This window comes from Mustelus asterias, chromosome 12 (genome assembly GCF_964213995.1).
Source record: "Mustelus asterias chromosome 12, sMusAst1.hap1.1, whole genome shotgun sequence".
Taxonomy (NCBI): domain Eukaryota; kingdom Metazoa; phylum Chordata; class Chondrichthyes; order Carcharhiniformes; family Triakidae; genus Mustelus; species Mustelus asterias.
In genome coordinates this window covers 81,324,513-81,344,949 of record NC_135812.1, presented here as the reverse complement: position 1 = coordinate 81,344,949, position 20,437 = coordinate 81,324,513, and the positions used below count along the sequence as shown (strand labels likewise).

The 20,437-nt window shown below is 42.3% G+C and overlaps 1 protein-coding gene across 1 annotated transcript in view; it reads right to left on the bottom strand.

Annotated features, from left to right (window-relative positions):
- mgat5b (alpha-1,6-mannosylglycoprotein 6-beta-N-acetylglucosaminyltransferase B) overlaps positions 1–20,437 on the bottom strand; it is a 911,118-nt gene that overhangs the window by 757,695 nt on the left and 132,986 nt on the right. Inside the window, 1 exon segment of the mRNA XM_078225993.1 lies at positions 11,196–11,292. Within this exon segment, the coding sequence (XP_078082119.1) occupies positions 11,196–11,292 (97 nt within the window).

Sequence of the window (20,437 nt, the reverse complement as noted above, 5' to 3'; positions counted from 1 at the left end):
ATAATTCTGTTATAGGAAATGCACACAGACTTCTGACCTTGTACAAAAACAAACCTCTGAAGGATGAAACATATACTACGTGAACTCCATTGAACAAAGAACAAAGAAAATTACAGCACAGGGACAGGTTCTTCGGCCCTCCAAGTCTGCACCAACCATGCTGCCCAAATGAACTAAAACCCCCTACCCTTCCGGGGACCATATCCCTCTATTCCCGTCCTATTCACGTGTTTGTCAAAATAAAGAAATTGCTGAAAGATTTTTAGTGTGACATGCCAACTCTGATTATTCAGAGAAATTAGCAAGGTAAACTCTTTAACAGTGACCTTATGGCCACATTCCTTGTTCCGATGTATTGCAGTTTATATCGACCGGACGAGAAACAACCATAAATATTTTGAGTCATATGGACTGAAAACAAGTTTAGTGAAGAAGCATAACAAAAGCTAAATTGGGAGCGTAACTCTTCATGGAAAGTAAAATATTCTTATGTCTTAGGAAGCACTGATATGAGTTCAATGATTATAAGTAGTTTTGATTAGTACAATGGACACAGCATGATGGAGTGCGATAACATTAGAACTGCAAGGCAATTTGCTGTGTTACTGGGTATGTTTTGAGGAATAAGAAACAAAGTACATTGTGATAGTTAACATACCAGAAACAAGTATTCACATTATGAATTGTTGCCCAAATGTTTAAGTTTATTAAAAGCAAATTACTGTGGATGCTGGAATCTGAAACCAAAAGAGAAAATGTTGGAAAATCTCAGCAGATCTGACAGCATTTGTAAGGAGAGAAAAGAACTGATGTTTCGAGTCCAGATGACCCTTTGTCAAAGCTTTGTCAGCAATTTGACAAAGGGTCATCTGGACTCGAAACGTCAGCTCTTTTCTTCCTTACAGATGCTGTCAGACCTGCTGAAATTTTACAGCATTTTCTCCTCTGTTTAAATTTATTTATTAGTGTCACAGGTAGGCTTACATTAACACTGCAATTAAGTTACTGTGAAAATCCTCTAGTCGCCATACTCCGGTGCTTCGTCGGATACGTTGAGGGATAATTTAACATGGCCAATGCACGTAACCAACATGTCTTTCAGACTGTGGGAGGAAATCGGAGCACCCGGAGGAAACCCACGCAGACATGGGGGAATGTGCAGACTCCGCACAAACAGTGACCCAAGCCGGGAAACAAACCCATGTCCATGGCGCTGTGAGGCAGCAGTGCTAACCACTGTGCTGCCGTGCCACCCTAATGTCTAAAATAATATCTCAACAGTCTAACAAAACATCTCCCACCTGCTAAAAGTTTGCAGAATTTTCCATTTTGATTTTAGGATTCTAGAATTTGATTTTTTTTCTTGTGCATTTTAGCAAAACAAACATTTGGTTCAGTAATAAATAATGGGACAAAACAGGGTAAATACAGGTGATAAGAATTTTTCATGTCCCATTTGGTTTGTGAAAAGTGAAAGCCAGGACTATGTATTTATAAGCCAGTCCTTCACTCTGTTGCTAAGAACTGGTTTATCTACATAAGTCAGGCTGTCACTTGTAGTCACTGACATAATAGCTGGCTGAAATGGTATTAACATTTTCTGGATATTGCATCAGCAATGAACAAGCAACACTTGCCATCCATTTACACTAAGACCTACCCCGAAACCTCTGAATGGCAACTTAATGTCACTGGCATTTACTAGACTGCGACACTCATTACAATGGGTCTGTGGCATTTGCAAACATGCACGTTTGCTCAACCAATGAGACTGAAGACTCCTCATTGAGACAAGCGGCATGGAATTGTCCTGGTTACGTGGAGGTGATGCAAGAATCAGGGGAAACTGTGTTTCCAGCTTCTGGGGAAATTCCCAGCAGCTCGCTGGAATTAAGTACAGCAGCTCACTCCCCAGAGGCGGGCAATCCATTAGGTCAATTAGGGCCATGAGAATATGAGATGATCGCATCTTACAGGATAGATGTGGATAGCTGAGGCTGTAGGCCGAACTGATAGAGGTCTACAAAATTATGAGAGGCATAGATAGGGTGAAGAGTCAAAGCTTTTCCCCATGGTGGAAGGATTGACTATAAGGCGGCACAGGTTTAAGGTGAGAGGCGGTAAGTTTAGGGGAGGTGATGCAATATCCAGGCAATGTTAATACCATTCTAGACAGCTATTATGTCAGGGGCAAGTTTTTCACAGTGGGTGGTAGGTACCTGGAACACACTGACAGTGGAGGAGGTGGCACGGTGGTTAGCAACGTTCAAGGTGAATCTTGATAGACACATGAATGGGAGGTGAACAGAGGGATAGAAAATGTGTATCAGTGCAGGCCTGGTGGGCTGAAGGGCGTGTTCCTGTGCTGTGTTGTTCTTTGTTCTTCTTTATTCTTTAAGACGCTTCCCCCAGCTGTTAATTCTAAAATCAGAGGACATAGAGCAGTTTTTTCCAGCCTCTCCCAACAAGATCTTCCTGCTCGAGTCCCTGTGGCAGGTTGCACGGTGGTGGAGCAGGCGATCCCTGCAAAAGCCTGTAGATTTAGCAGGACAGGAAGATCCCAACAGCGGCCAATGGTTCTCTGCCTGCACCACTGGAAAACCTGCCACAGTCGCAGAATAGGGGGTAGGTCTTTTAACACTAAGATGAGGAGGAATTTCTTGATTCACAGGGTGGTGAATCTTTGGAATTCTCTACCCCAAGGGGCTGTGCAAGGTCAATCACTGAACAGAATTCAATGGGTTTCTGCACAAATGATATACGGTCAATGGGGAAAAATGGAGTAGCATTAGCTACTCAGCCATAATCTTTTTTAAATTCATTTGTGGGACATGGGCATCGCTGGCTGGCCAGCATTTATTGCCCATCCCCTAGTTGCCCTTGAAACTGAATGGCTTGCTAGGCTATTTCAGAAGGCAGTTGAGAGTCAACCACATTGTTGTGGCTCTGGAGTCACATGTAGGCCAGACCAGGTAATGATGGCAGATTTCCTTCCTAAAGGACATTAGTGAATCAGATGGGTTTTTCCGACAATTGACAATGGTTTCATGGTTATCAGTAGATTCCTAATTTCAGGTTTTCTTTTATTGAATTCAAATTCCACCAGCTGCCATGGTGGGATTCAAACCCAGGTCCCCAAAATATTAGCTGAGATTCCAGATTAATAGTCTAGCAACAATACCTCTAGGCCATCGCCTCCCCTATTTGAAAGGCAGAACAAGTTCGACAGGCCAAATGGCCTACATCTGCTGTTATATTTTTGGAAGATGGTGGCAGTTTCTACAGTCGGAGAGGCCATCCCCACCCCAGGGGTTGTGAAGCCTGCCAACTATTTGGCCTCTTGGGAAGAGGTTGGTGTACCACCACATTAAATGTATTAAATGGCTACAAGACCTAGAAGAATCCAGGAGAGTCCGCATGTAAACTTCTGATAGGATCAAACCTCCATCCTGAGACTCTCCTACCGTGCTGTGGAGTCTAAAGCAGGAACTGTAAGTGAATATATTTAATTTAACATAAAATCATGTACAGAAAATTAAAGATGAAGGAAGATGGCCATAAGCGTGACACAAAAAAAAGAAAAACAGAAATAAAAAAAGTTTAAAATTTTAATTTTAGAAAGAATTTTCAACAAATTTATAATTTGAAGGAATGAGTCCCCACAATTGCAAATGTAAATAGTCAGCGTAAAAGAGGTTGTTTGGCAGTAACAGTGACTTCTCATACTTTTAGAAATTCACTTACACTTAAATAGAATGGCCTTAACATTTTCTGGCATGTTTCATAAGCATCTCATGACAAAGTGCCCCAAATTGATACCCTTGTATTTTCTTTCAATGCCCAGGCTATTGGTGAGATACTGGTGTCCATGGAGCTTCAGGAGCAGGGCAAATCAGACAACAGTTTTCCAGATTTACTTTGCCTGTATTGACACTGAAAGTTGTGATATGATTTAGTGTATAATAGCCATCATTGATAGCCTCGCCATTATTCTTAACGCAAAATACATTATTTTCTGTATTCATGGGCTCAATGTGATCCCACAGTGCACCGTGGTGGCAATGGCTAGAATCCGGAAGAAAACGCCTGAGTTGCTGGGCTTTGCTATGGCCCAGAATCCTCATGAGATGTTGAAAGTTTTGTACTCCAGAATTCTTACTGTCCTGCAATCCATCCCTCAGGATGCAGCCTATAGAAAGTATACTGAGCAGACCATCAATGAACGGTTTCACTTGGTAAAATTGGAGTGTTATAAAGCGGAGATTGATCGCGCCTCTGAGAACTAACACTGAAACACCTAAAGAGGAGTACCTTGCTTTATAATCAGTAAAAGTGTGTGAAGTGGTGTAACCTGCTCTTCAGCAACTTCTAGTGGTTAAATACAAAATAAATCCCTGACCCTCACTCTAAAATCAACGCGTAACAATTTATTTAACAGTGAACAAATGATCTAAATGATGAACTATTCCCGAATAAGTCCCTTCCAACTATTAACTATTCCCAAATAAAACAAGATTCTAATGGTATGTTGTTCAAATAAATACAATCCCCACTCATTAATAAGGTAGAATTTAGTCATTCTCGAAATTACAACTAGGTTTGGTGTCTTCTGGAATATTCTAGGCCTTCTCTGTTGATTCTTCTGTCTGGAACTTCTTTTGTCTTTGGTACCTTTGCAATCTAGATGGTGCTTTCTCTAGACATAGATGAAGCTATGAGAGCCAACAATTCTCTCTCTCTCTAGAGCCGAGAGCTGTTAGCTTTGGCAGATGCTCTCGTCTTTTTGTCCCCATGTTCCCTTCTTTTATACCCATGATGACATATCAATATTTCCCACAATAAGATTGGTCCTAGATTGTCAAAACCATCAGATTTAAATAGTTTAACGGCTGTGGAAAGGCACTTCGTGGGGGATCTGCACACTGAGGTAATATGGGCTGAAGTTAGAAATAGGAAAGGAGCGGTCACGTTGCTAGGAGTTTACTATAGGCCCCCAAATAGTAATAGAGATGTGGAGGAAGAAATTGCTAAGCAGATTATGGATATGTGTTGGGGTCACAGGGTAGTTGTCATGGGGGACTTTAACTTTCCAAATATTGATTGGAACCTTTGTAGGTCAAATAGTTTGGATGGGGCAGTTTTTGTGCAGTGTGTGCGGGAGGGTTTCCTGACACAATATGTGGATGGGCCGACTAGAGGTGAGGCCACATTGGATTTGGTACTGGGAAATGAACCGGGCCAAGTGTTAGATTTGGTTGTGGGAGAGCAATTTGGAGATAGTGACCACAATTCGGTGTCTTTTGTAATTGCAATGGAGAGGGATAGGGCCGTACGGCAGGGCAAGGTTTACAATTGGGGGAGGGGTAATTATGATGCGATTAGGCAAGAATTAGGGGGCATAAGTTGGGAACAGAAACTGTCAGAGAAAGGAACGAATGAAAAGTGGAACTTTTTCAAGGAACAAATACTGGATGTCCTTGATAGGTATGTTCCTGTCAGGCAGGGAGGAAATGGCCGAGTGAGGGAACCATGGTTCACAAAAGAGGTGGAATGTCTTGTGAAAAGGAAGAGGGAAGCTTATGTAGGGATGAGGAAACAAGGTTCAGATGGCTCGATTGAGGGTTACAAGTTAGCAAGGAATGAGCTGAAAAAGGGGCTTAGGAGAGCTAGGAGGGGACATGAGAAGTCCTTGGCGGGTCGGATCAAGGAAAACCCCAAGGCTTTTTACTCTTATGTGAGGAATAAAAGAATGACCAGGGTGAGGTTAGGGCCGGTCAAGGACTGTAGTGGGAACTTGTGTATGGAGTCAGTAGAGATAGGCGAGGTGATGAATGAATACTTTTCTTCAGTGTTCACCAAGGAGAGGGGCCATGTTTTTGAGGAAGAGAAGGTGTTACAGGCTAATAGGCTGGAGGAAATAGATGTTCGGAGGGAGGATGTCTTGGCAGTTTTGAATAAACTGAAGGTCGATAAGTCCCCTGGGCCTGATGAAATGTATCCTAGGATTCTGTGGGAGGCAAGGGATGAGATTGCAGAGCCTTTGGCGTTGATCTTTGGGTCCTCGCTGTCCACGGGGATGGTGCCAGAGGACTGGAGAATGGCGAATGTTGTTCCTCTGTTTAAGAAAGGGAATAGAAATGACCCTGGTAATTATAGACCGGTTAGTCTTACTTCGGAGGTTGGTAAATTGATGGAAAGGGTCCTTAGGGATGGGATTTATGACCATTTAGAAAGATGCGGATTAATCCGAGATAGTCAGCACGGATTCGTGAAGGGCAAGTCGTGCCTCACAAATTTGATAGAATTTTTTGAGGAGGTAACTAAGTGTGTTGATGAAGGTAGGGCAGTTGATGTCATATACATGGATTTTAGTAAGGCGTTTGATAAGGTCCCCCATGGTCGGCTTATGATGAAAGTGAGGAGGTGTGGGATAGAGGGAAAGTTGGCCGATTGGATAGGTAACTGGCTGTCTGACCGAAGACAGAGGGTGGTGGTCGATGGAAAATTTTCGGATTGGAGGCAGGTTGCTAGCGGTGTGCCGCAGGGATCAGTGCTTGGTCCTCTGCTCTTTGTGATTTTTATTAATGACTTAGAGGAGGGGGCTGAAGGGTGGATCAGTAAATTTGCTGATGACACCAAGATTGGTGGAGTAGTGGATGAGGTGGAGGGCTGTTGTAGGCTGCAAAGAGACATAGATAGGATGCAAAGCTGGGCTGAAAAATGGCAAATGGAGTTTAACCCTGATAAATGTGAGGTGATTCATTTTGGTAGGACAAATTTAAATGTGGATTACAGGGTCAAAGGTAGGGTTCTGAAGACTGTGGAGGAACAGAGAGATCTTGGGGTCCATATCCACAGATCTCTAAAGGTTGCCAGTCAAGTGGATAGAGCTGTGAAGAAGGCCTATAGTGTGTTAGCTTTTATTAACAGGGGGTTGGAGTTTAAGAGCCGTGGGGTTATGCTGCAACTGTACAGGACCTTGTGTGCAGTTCTGGTCACCTCACTATAAGAAGGATGTGGAAGCGCTGGAAAGAGTGCAGAGGAGATTTACCAGGATGCTGCCTGGTTTGGAGGGTAGGTCATATGAGGAAAGGTTGAGGGAGCTAGGGCTGTTCTCTCTGGAGCGGAGGAGGCTGAGGGGAGACTTAATAGAGGTGTATAAAATGATGAAGGGGATAGATAGAGTGAACGTTCAAAGACTATTTCCTCGGGTGGATGGAGCTATTACAAGGGGGCATAACTATAGGGTTCGTGGTGGGAGATACAGGACGGATATCAGAGGTAGGTTCTTTACGCAGAGAGTGGTTGGGGTGTGGAATGGACTGCCTGCAGTGATAGTGGAGTCAGACACTTTAGAAACATTTAAGCGGTTATTGGATAGGCACATGGAGCACACCAGGATGATAGGGAGTGGGATAGCTTGATCTTGGTTTCAGATAAAGCTCAGCACAACATCGTGGGCCGAAGGGCCTGTTCTGTGCTGTACTGTTCTATGTTCTATGTAATAGGTTTTTGGTATCTAAGTGCCTGATTCAAATTGATTGGCTAAATTCAAAAGCCTGTTGTTTTGGTAAAACTGCTGCTTGGCCTTTCGATACAAATGTTTCAGTTTGAGCTCTCTATGTACTTGCATTTTAAGCACAGAAAAAGCACACCACCTTTTAATGGGACCATGCAATGCTTTCCCCACCTAGCATTTAACAGCTTTACAAACACCAAATTCTAACTTCCTACCTCCCAGTCTACAATCACTTTACCCAACTTCACAACAGGAGCATGATGTTTAAAAACTAGAACGTAAAAAATCAACCATGGGCAGATAGAGGAAGTCATTTCATAGGCTGAGAATGAGTTTTCTCTGGCGTATAAAATGGCCAAGTGGAAACCTTGGGAACGATTAATAGAAGGAGCCCCTCACAATCAATGGAAATGGCCACTTTAAACTTTATGTAAATGACATTGCTTTATTTGGCAAACCGTAATGTCTGTTCTGTCGGTTCTAACCTGCATGGAAGTTATTAAAATGAATCTCTGAAACATAAAAAAGTAATGTGTGCAGTTGCAATACAAATGCACACAGTATACTCTGTATCAGTTACAATGAACATAATAAGCCTTCTAAGGTAGCACAATTAAACAATTCATAGATTGGGATGACGATATATCTCTGGAAATGAGTCACTATGCAGTGATTCAATTAAAGAGTTCTAATGACATCATGGATTGACAAAAAAAGTGAGTGAACATAGAACATAGAAAACTACAGCACAAAACAGGCCCTTCGGCCCCACAAGTTGTGCCGAACATATCCCTACCTTTTAGGCCTACCTATAACCCTCCATCCTATTAAGTCCCATGTACTCATCCAGGAGTCTCTTAAAAGACCCTATTGAGTTTGCCTCCACCACCACTGACGGCAGCCGATTCCACTCGCCCACCACCCTCTGTGTGAAAAACGTCCCCCTAACATTTCCCCTGTACCTACACCCCAGCACCTTAAACCTGTGTCCTCTCGTAGCAGCCATTTCCACCCTGGGAAAAAGCCTCAGAGTCCATCTATGCCTCTCAACATTTTATATACCTCTATTAGGTCTCCTCTCATTTTACGTCTCTCCAAGGCTTCATAATAATTACATCATGTCATAAATAGCTCTTAGTAAAAGAAAACTTTGATGTAGAAATGTTTTCTGGTATTCATTGGTCAATAACTTACATTTAACCAGAAACAGAAAATGCTGGAAAATCGCAGCAGGTCTGACAGCATCTGCGGAGAGAGAGTACGGCCAACATTTCGAGTCAGGTCATCCAGATTTGAAACATTGGCCGGAACTGCTACCTTGCCCGCCATGGAATTGGAGCAGGCGAGGGTCCGACAATGAAAATCTCCATTGACCTCGGGCGGAAATTTCCGGTCTCGCTTGAGCGAGGCCATAAAATCCCGTCCATAGGCTCTATTCTCTCTCCACAGATGCTGTCAGACCTGCTGAGATTTTCCAGCATTTTCTGTTTTTCTTTCCGATTCCAGCATTCGCAGTATTTTGCCTTTACATTTAAACAGCACCTTTTAACACAGCACACTCCCTCAAGGCATTTTAACTGAAATATAAGAACAATTCAGACATGCAGAAAGTCATGGGTGGTCGAATTAGAGACGTTATTGGAAGCTTAGTCCAAAGGATGGAGGTGGAGAAAGACCCGGAGGAATTTAGAATTCCAATGGTGCAGAGAGGTTTGGGAAGAATGTACGGGCCAGTGTTCGATGACCAAAAGATGCATGAAAGGAGGCAATGTTAGTGAAGGTTTTGTCGGTGAGGCCATGTAGAGATTTCAATATAAGGACCAGGAGCTCAGATTTAATGCATTAGGAAATGGAGGCAAATGTAGGCCAATGTCAACAAGGGGGATGGACAAGCTTACATAATGCAGGACAGGAGACAAGTGCTTGAGCTGAGTTAGAGTTTATGGCAGAATAGAGGTCAACAGGAAGAGCACAGGAGAACATTATGAATGACATAGATTAAGATGTTATAAGCAGGGATGGCGAGGTATAAATGGCCTACGATGGTATCGTGCAGGTGGTGTAAATCAGAAGTTGGACAGGGTGTGGAATTTGAAACTCAGCTCTGGGTTAAACAGAATATCAATGTTTTGAAAGTCCTGCTTCAGGATGAGCAAGTACCAGCAAGGAGATGCAGTTCAAGGAAATAAAGTTAAAGGCTGAAATGAAGGTGTCAATCATCCCACTCTTTCCATGGAAAAGCAGCATTATCTGCAGTTTTGTTTCCTCCCACAGTGCATTACAAACACACTCACTGCCTAGTACGCATTACATAAAAATCAGTAAGGTTGCTTAATGGCAAATTCAAATGAACATCCTAAATGCAGCCTTGATCCAAGCCATACATGCACACACAAACCATCCAGGTAGCTCAAAACATTTATATTCAAGAAGATATTAAATTGCTGCACAAAATTACCTTCAAGTGTCATCCCTACTTTGATGCCAAAAGTGGTTATAAATTGCACAGAAAATCCAACAGCCAACAATGAATTTGATTTCATAGTAGTTCTTGTTGAGTGATGATTGTTATCCAGGACATTAGAAAAACTCTCTGCTCCACTATAAATATTGCCCTGGGGTCTTGAATGTCCACATAAACGGCCAGAAACTCAATTTAAAATCTTATCTGAAGGACAATGAGGCAGCCAATGCAGCACTCATTCAGTATTGCACTGGAGTGTAAATTCAGATTGTGTTCAAAAGGATGGGGTGTACTTTGTTGTGTGACTGTATGCATTGTAATGTAAAAATGCTCAGCAGATCAAGGGTTAAATTGGGATTGGAGCATAGCCCTGCTCATGGTATGCAGCATAGAGTCACATGGTAACAGACTCCAAGATAACAGTCTGGAGTAACACTTTGTAAGTAAGCAGCATGGAACAGCACCACGCACGACCATACCTTGGATCTGTAAATAGTTAAAAGACTAGCAGTAAAGGGTTCACATTTAAATATACAGATCTCAAGGTCTCCTCACCAAGACATCACTGTGTACACTATTGTAACAGGGTAGACACATCATTTTCCAACTCAGAGACAAACATTTCAACAATTAAACCAAGATTACGTTAAATGCAATATTAAATTTACTTGGAAAAGCTCGATAGATGACAAAGAGACTATAAAGATGAGAAATATACACGACCTTTGCTCTTCATTACCTGTCAGTCCGAGAGCCTGTTGGGTAAGGGCATGTTGTAGTAGCGAAATGCAATCAACTATAAAGCATCAACATTTTCTGACGGGAATGTTTATTGCAGAGGAATCCAATTTTAATAAAAACAAGATCATTATTTCTTGTATATGTTTATAAAATACCCAAAAGCTAAATATTCAATTTCTGTGAAATTGCTTGTTTTACCCTAATGGCAACAAACATTGATAAGTTACAATTAATTTGGAAACTGTACAGATTTGTTTGGGCATTGTTAAAGGGCTGGTTCATAAAAATTGCAATTTTTCTTCATAAGCCCATATTTCTGCCTCTTTGCACAGCATGCTGTTGTGCATGTTTTAAGAATGTGAGTTAGTGTGTAGCAGCGAGCCAGAAGTCATATCAAAATATGCAAGCTGTCAATATCATTCACTTTATGTTAGAACTTACTGATTTAAAGCAGAGCTGAGTTCCTCCAACTTTCTGAAGTCGCTCACATTTTCCAGTTTTGCCAGTGGCTCCATCCGCTTCACTATTATTTCCAGCATATCTGTCATCTTCCTCAGCACGCGTGACTCTGAACCAATTCCTATCAATGCAGGAAAAACCACTTTATTAGTACAATGATGAAACTATACAGTGAAAGCTAAGGACATGTTATACAGAAACATTGGTGAGGAAATGCTGGCAAATAGGATTCACGATACATAGGGGCTAATTATTTAGCCCCTCGCAACCCTCCACTGCACCACTGAGCTTAGCCTTCCCTCCTCAGATATACCCCAAGGATCGAAGTTCAGGCACCACCACTCTGAGGCCCTGGATTGGATTATCTAGTCCTGCACCCTGCCCTGAAGTGCTCAGCATCTGACTGGAAGCCAAGCCTGTGAATCAAGCTGACCACCAGGCAGAGAACTGGTCAAGGACAAAGTTCAGAACCGCACCCCAATCCATCCCTCAACTTGTGCACCATGCCCTTCTTAATAGCCAAGTCTCTGATTCCATAACCCCAATAACCTTGAAAAAGGAAATCACTTTAAAATTCCGAATTGGTCTGGTTTCCTAAGTTTTGCAAATGCATGTGCTCGACACCAGGGTATTGCAATATTGATTAGTTTAAGCCCTGCTGAAGCAAGATAATATGTGATCTTCAGTTCTATCCCTTTGACAACAAAATTCAAGCCTCAGAATCTGATAGAATGGAGAATACTTGAAACAAAACGTATGTTTTTTAAAAAATTGATGTTCACTCTATAAAGCATCATTTTAGATTCGGGAATGAAATTAAAAATCACAATGATTTTGGATGTTGCCAAACATATTTTAGTTGCAAATATATGGCATAAAAAGAATACTCTGCTATATAAATTTGAGCAATTTCACTTCTCAGTAGCTAAACAGAAATCACTTCTCGTCTATGTTCTGCAAGTGCTACTGGTGTACAGTCCTGTTGTACAACATGATTTCAGCCCGGGTTGGTGCTTGCTTGTAAAATTTAATAGAATACAATGGAGGAGATTGCGAGTACATCAGTTTGGACTTGCTATATGCCAGAGTTAAATCAAAGTGCATGATAGAAAAATCTGCTGACTTTAGTTCTTTCTCTCTGCAAATGATTTACCACAAGAGAATCGAAACTTCAAACTGGATATGGTCTGTCAGTCGGCAGCACATGAGCTAAATTAATATAAAAATTGATCAATATGTTAGATCAAAACGTTTCTTTTTAATCTGGTGCCTACGCTTTGCACCATACTTCACTGTACCATGTGCGTACACAAAATAATCCATAAAGTATGGATGAGGAAATCAGTGAAAAGTAAATGTTGAATGCACATATCTGAACAAATTTGATCACCGTTTAGAATAATCCATCAATCAAGTTAATAGAAAAATCATTAGCGTTATTCCAAATAAATTGGATGTCACAATGAGTTAATGCAGGCAAGAGATGAGCTTCAATAGCTTCCATGGCCTTTTCTTCTCTCTGTCCTCGTATGTTCTAAATATACACCCTTTAATGGAGATCCTGTTAAAGAAGGTGGCCACTCACAGGGAATATTTGTCCAGTTACTGAATTGCTTCCAAGCTGCTTTATCACGCTTATTTAGTAGAAAATCATTTTTTAATTTATTCTTTCATGGGATATGGGTGTCATTGGCTAGGCCAGCATTTATTGCCCATCCCTAACTGCCCTTGAGGAAATATCGATGAGCTGCCTTCTTGAACTGCCACAGTCCATGTGGTATTGGTACACCCATAGTGCTGTTAGGAAGGGGGTTCTGGAGTTTTCCCTGTGACAGTGAAGGAACAGCAGTATAGTTCCAAGTCAGGATGGTGCGCGATTTGGAGGGGAACTTGCAGACTGGATAGAAGAAGCATCTTTCTTACCACAGGAAGGATTGTATCAAGAGCCCTCTACAGCATAAAAATTAAATACAATCAAGTTACAGCAGCAACAAAATCAAATTGTCTTGTGCAATGTCAAAATAACAAAGCTACATAATATTTATCTGATTAGCAGTAAAGACTGCTGACTATGTAGATTATGTAGAAATCACAATAAACTTTGCTCAGCATTAGAGTAAAAACAAGAGTGCAAAAATTGTTTGTTATTTCTGAATGAGTATTGCCGTGGTTCCCCGTGGACGGCAAGAAGAATTCATCAATCAGAATAGAGAGTCTGAGTCTTGATCTTTCAGGCAGCAAGGCTTTATTAGCTAGTACATTTCAATAAAGCCGGGATTCCCAGGCAAATCCAAAAAACCAGTGCTCTGACTGTCCTTTTTATCCACATTTAGCTTCATTCTTATCTTACAGTCAAGGTTTTTTTGTTGCAGACCCCAAGGCCACTTTTCGTTAGCCACCATGATTTACTAGACCTACGTTATCTGCCTTCTTTCTGTTTTTTCACTAATGAATGTGCTATGATATCACTGTGGTTACATCCTGCCTTCTTATCTGAAGTTTATTGTCTAATCTATGCCAAGTCTTTTTTCCCGTTGTCTGACTTTCTCACGTTTATTTAAGAAATTACTTTCAGCTTCTATGTTCATTTATGCGAGTATCCATGTGTATGCTTAATAAGATATGTGATATATATGAGAACTTCTTAAGTAGTGATTATCTCTTCTATGTTAATTATTATCTCCTACTTGTCCTAATAATTATTCCTTCCAATATATGTTGTCTTAATGATTATTCCTTACAGTATTTGTAGGACAAAAACAGCCTGCTGATATCACACTTTGGGTGGGATTTTATGGTCTTGTTTGGGCGAGACTGGAAATTCCCGCCTAGGGTTAATGGAGATTGCCGTTGTCGGACACTCGCCCACGCCGATTCCGTGGCAGGTGAGGTGGTAGAGTTCTGGCCATTCTGTCTGCTTCACTGGTCACTGTAATTCTGTCTGCTTCACTGGTCACTCCAGTAATTTCCTATTGAATTTACTTAAACCAAAATACAGTAAAACAACAGCATTATTTTAGTATCGTCGCGTTTGCAGAAATGACCTTGAGCGTACAATATAATCGTCTGGCTGCAAGCTATTCTTAATCACAATTGTAAACCTTGGGGCAGTTGTTTGTCACTATTAGCCATGAACAGAGCCAATATTTATAATCTGCTATTTATCAGCAAATGACTACGTTGTCTTGATTCTTTTTGCGCTGGTTTCTGAACTGATGTGAACGCGAGTGACTTCAGTGCGGTAATTGTCACCCAATACCAAGATTTGTGGAATATGTTCTTTATTAACTTGCAGGAACAACAAAGCTCCATGTTGTTACAGCACTTAGTGAATAAATCACCTCATCATCCCACAGTAATTACGTTATTTCATGATCAAAAATCAATAAGCAAATTGCTGCAACTAAATCTGCTCTTTGTACTGACAATGTTAATATTCACCTTGAATAATCGCTGGAATCGCACCTTTGCAATAAATAACATTCAGAGGATGTAATGCTAATATCCATCAGTCAGTTATCATTTTAGTGAATCTAAGTGACGTTATTGGTTGTTATATTCTTGCAAATAGAATGGCATTTGAGCAGAAATGCAGATTGATCGCAACTTTTACAGCTAGCATTGGCATTGATATATCCTTGCTTGATTTTGTACTGCGTTGTTTATTTGAAAGCAATTTTTCCTTGATGTGCGCACTTCCCATAAAGCCATTTCGAACAGTACATCAGAGCCACTTGTCCAGAACCTAGGCAGATGGACTTAAAACATCACTAAAAGTGTGACACATTGGGACTTGCAGAGGGAAGGTGCTGAGAAGACCAACATATATTTTTAATTCTCCAGTGAGAAAGCGTATGTCCTCTACTCAGCACTTCAGTTTGATCGCCTGTCCACGATGAAGAACCTGCAGTGTAGGAAGTTAGGAGTAGAAACACACAGCAGCACCTTTTAGTCCAGTGTTGCCTTTATTAAAAGGCTATGGAACTCTCATTAAGTTAGGGCAGCAGATTATTTTACAAAGTTTATTAGACCATCATCAAGTTCCACGTGAAGCTGTCTTTAGATAATCGGCCATGCTGAGTCAGAATCATACAGCTCCCAAAATAAGACCATTTGGCCCAAAGTACCTGTGCTAGCTCTTAGAAAAAGTTATCCAGTTGGTCCCATTCACCTGTCTTTTCCCCATTGTGCTGCATTGTTTTCTTTTTAGGTTACAGCAGCAACAAAACATATCTGACTCCCTTTGCCAAATTAATATTCAATCTTTGTCCGGTGTCCATTCCTGGTGTCCCCTATGCCGACACTATAGTTGAGAAAGCCCACCAATGCCTCGACTTTCTCAGAAGACTAGGGAAATTTGGCATGTCAGCTACGACTCTCACCAACTTTTACAGATGCACCATAGAAAGCATTCTTTCTGGTTGTATCACAGCTTGGTATGGCTCCTGCACTGCCCAAGACCGCAAGAAACTACAAAAGGTCATGAATGTAGCCCAATCCATCACGCAAACCAGCCTCCCATCCATTGACTCTGTCATCAGACTTTTGAATGGACCTACCTCACACTAAGTTGATCTTTCTCTACACCCTAGCTATGACCATAACACTACATTTTGCACTCTCTCATTTGTTAGCACTGCTGCCTCACAGCGCCAGGGACCCAGGTTCGATTCCCATCTTGGGTGACTGTGCGAAGTCTGCACGTTCTCCTGTGTCTGCGTGGGTTTCCTCTGGGTGCTCCGGTTTCCTCCCACAGTCCAAAAGACGTGCTGATTAGGTGCATTGGCCATGCTAATTCTCCCTCAGTGTACCCGAACAGGCACTGAAGTGTGGCGACTAGGGGATTTTCACAGTAACTTCATTGCGGTGTTAATGTGAGCCTACTTGTGATATTAATAAATACATTTTTAAAAAACTTAAACTCTATCTGCCTCTTTGCAATGAAGGAACATATTGAAACACTGCTTTTCGTAACTTTCCTTCATAAATCTTCCAATTATTTTGCACTCTATTGCTAATTCTTGCTAATAACAGACAGACATGTTTTTGAATTAGAGGTTAACCAGCCTCAATTTCTTCAAAATCTTACTCAGAAACATATATACCTACACTTTGGTGGACGAACAGCAGGATTTCAGCCCATGTCCAACAGGCAAAGTAAATATATTATTTTCTGTACTGCTAGGGTTGTGGAATGAATTCATATCTTCGAGTCACTCAGAAGTCTTGCTGACCCAGTCCACAGACAACAGAAGCACCTCTCCCATTTTGATGAACACAGTGTTGTGACTGAAGCCTGCTTGAAACCCAGGCTGCATGCTACTGTTTGGATTTTGTCCAGTTTCCAGCTCAGGCCTCGAATAGCATCATTGGTTTCACATAATACTGAGCTGTGCATTGAGGCTCTTTTTAAAGACATTTCATTTTTAATCCTTTTGGAAAGATATCACATTGACGCAGATGGAGTGACACCATATAATCGGATTCTGTTTGTTTAGTGGCTTCGCACAGCAGACAACTCCTGACATTTTCATGGGCCACACAGTCACGAACTCATCATCTTTTGATATCTTTGCTAGCCTGTGAGAAACATTTCGACTTAAGACAGCAACCATTGCGGGGAAAAGGAGAGCATTCTTGACAGCCTAAAATGGATGTTGTAAAAAAAGGAAGGACATTTTGGAACCCTCCTCACCCCAGCCGCTAACATCAATGGGATCATTAAAATGGTGGGGTAGGGGGAGTGTGTTCTCTTCACTTTGCTAAGCATTCCAACCCAGGATTCAGGCATGTAAAGCACAACAGCCTCCACAGGCAGCCAAATACCTAATTTCATAGAATCCCTACAGCGCAGAAGAAGGCCATTCAGCCCATCGAGTCTGCACCGACCACAATCCCACCCAGCCCCTTATTCCCGTAACCCCACATATTTACCCTGCTAATCCCCCTGACATCAGGGGCAGTTTATCATGGCCAATCAACCTAACCCACACATCTTTGGACTGTGGGAAGAAACCAGAGCATCCGGAGGAAACCTATGCAGACACGGGGAAAAAGTGCAAACTCCACACAGACAGCGACCAGAGGCTGGAATTGAACTCGGGTCCCTGACACTGTGAGGCAGCAGTGCTAACCACTGTGCCACTGTGCCGCCCTGACATCAGTATAGACATAATGCAATTTGAATTCCCAGGGTTAAGAGATATGGCTCCAGTTCACAGGAATATTGTTTGACTGTACACATAGGGGTTCAAGGCCACAATTGTTCTAATAGGGAAAATGGTGAAGATGGATTCCACAGGAGGTTTCAAAAGAGAGCAGGATGCATATTTGATTGTGGTGAATTTAGAGGGCCATCGAGATAGGGCTGGAGAATGGAACTAGCTTGGTAGCTCTTTCGGGAGCCAGTGCAAAGACAATGGGCCGAATGGCTTCCTGTGCTGTAAAATTCTATGATTCTATTACTCACAATGACAGATTACTATTATTTTGTCACTCAAGAACCACTTCAACACAGTCTTTGCTTTAAGAGTACATGGATTATGGAAAGAGAGGATGCAAGATTAGAGATGTAAATAGCACATAATGGAGACCTTTAAATTTCACATTGATACAGATTTTTCTTTGCTAAAGTTTGGAATGGAAACTAGTATTGAGAGGAGGCTGTGAAATCTAGGAGGGCAGACTGTATGTGTGCAGGAAATGAGCACAATTTGCTTCGAGGTGTAACATGCAGTATTTATATCAAATAAAAATTGGTCAATGATAGGTATCCATTGGTGAAAATAGTTTCCCACAAGAGTTCCATTCTAACCCCACTGCCTGTACGCCAACTCCATTCAGGTTGTATTTTATCCCATCATCTTACTATGGGGCTAGAGTGCCTGTCCTCAGGCCTGTCACACTCTGCCTTCTAGTCAATGGCCAAATTTACAGAGCCTGTAGCAGATACTCAGCATGCTCTGCCCGAATTGTAAAGCACCATCCATCCCTACCACTTAAATGAGCAGAAGGTGGGAGCGATTTTGAGCCCGCACTCTCCGTCTGTGGGAATGGTGCTCAAAATCCGGAGAGCGCGATTCGTGCCATGCAGGTTTCCGAGTTCCAATCTTACCAACTCCTCGCCAGTGGAGTGACGTGAAACACGCCGTGGGACTGCAAAAAGATCATTTTAATACATTAGCATGACATGAGTGAGTACTCTCTCTGGGGCTACCACCCCCGATCCCCCCCGCTGACCCAATCGGATATTCAGCGGGCACCAGCATGATGTTACATTTGCGCCACCTACAACAGGTTCACCTAGAGGAGAAGCGGTCATGAGGGTCTCCCTGTGGTTGTAAAGATAAGCATAACCCCCAGGAGAGAGGAACATGATCAGGCATTGGCCTGGCAATGCCCCCTATCATGGGGGTGGAGGATTTATTTCGATGTGGTGGTGGCCAGGACCAGAAGGAAGAGTGAGAAGGGGGGGGGAAGGGGTAGTGTGTGGTGGGGGTGGGTGCTGGCTCAGACTGTGTGGGCAGCGCGGAGGAGTGAGAGAAGGGGCAGATGATTGAGGTGGAGGGTGGGGTAGAGAAGTGGCAACTCCGATCGGGGGTGGGGAGAGGGGCTCCTGAGACCTCCGTGGTGGACTGAAGGGAACTTTACTCAGATTCTCATTGGGGCTCCCATTAAAGATGGCCCCTGATCTCTGTGCAGCAAAGTTTTGCCAATCTGTTGAGGCCCTGTCCCCGTGTATAGTGGCATGAAACACACTCCCTTGTTTTTTTTGGCAGTGTCTTAAGCTCTAGAGAGAAATACATTGGTTTTCTCACCGGAAGCAACACTGCCATTTTTTGGTAACATTTCGCCATCTGTTTTAATGTTGTGTGCACCGTAGAAATTTTGCCGGTGAGGTTAATCTCACTGCTGGTATGTTTGCATTCTGCTGAGTTGTTGGATTCCTCTAACTGGACACATCAGTCATTATTGCAAATAGTCACTCTGGTCTCACCCGTGAACCATTGACCATTTTCCGGCAGCTTTGAAATAATGCAAATGCATGAAGTGCTGATGAATGAAGGCATCATCATTCTCCTTTGGATAAATGACAATGTACAAGGTGACATTTCTGTCCCCTGCACAGTTATGAAGTGATGCCATTTTTTGCTCACGTGTGCATTATTGTTGGATTTGAGCAGGCCTGATGGCAGGTTACACAAGTAATGAATGCTCCTGGACTCGAGAATCCTGCCAAGCTGTACATTACCAGTATATGCCCTTTCTACTAGCCGTCTTCAGGCCAGGCAGCATTCTGGGGAGAAGCAAAGATCAATAATCTTTCATCAGAACTGGAAACAGTTAGAGATATCATCGGTTTTAATCAAACATGGAGGCAGCGAAAAGGGAGAAGGGGTGGCGGGGGGCGGGGGGGGAGAGAAAAAAAGCAAAAGGGAAGGTGTCTGATGGGGGAAGGCAGGAAAGATGAAATGACTAACAGGACAATAGTGCAAGGCAAAAGAAGTTGCAATGGGACACGTAAAGAAAGAACAGGATGAGTCCGGAGGATGGAAATGGCAACAGCAGCTGACAGCTACCATCCACAGGAATGAGAACAGATAGATAGATCTGAAATTGTTCAACTCAATGCCATCTCTAGAATTGTCTAATCAAAAAATCAGATACAGCTCCTCAAGCATCTGTTAAGCTTCATTAATCAATGTAGGAAACCAAGGGTAGAGACATTAGTGAGGGACGCTGAATTAAATTGATGGACAGCCAGAAGATCAGGGCAATGCTTGCAGACTGAATGGAGGAAAACAATCACCCAACCTGAGTTTAGTCGCCACAATCTAAAGGGTTGTGTGTCATGAGTAACAAATAAGACATTCTGAAGTGCAAGTGAATTGCTATTTTGTCTCACACTTTATTTGCTTAAAGCCTGATAAACCTCTAGCTTCATGATCATCAACTTTGTTTCTCTCCACAAATGCTACTTGACCGGTTGAATATTTCTAAGATTTTTTATTTCAGACTTCCAGCAGCCACAATATTTTCTTTTTCGTATCAGCATTTTTTTCCTTTCAAACAATTTCCAAAAAAAAACTAAGTGCCCATTTTTTGGGTGAGCTTAGTTGAATGAATTTCCGGCACTCCATGCACTACAGAGGCCGTCAGGGGATTTATGCCGTAACGGTGGGGGGGGGGGGGGTAGGGCCTAATCCCACCCAAGAAGCCGGCATCTGATTACTGAGAAGGCCAGTGCACATGCA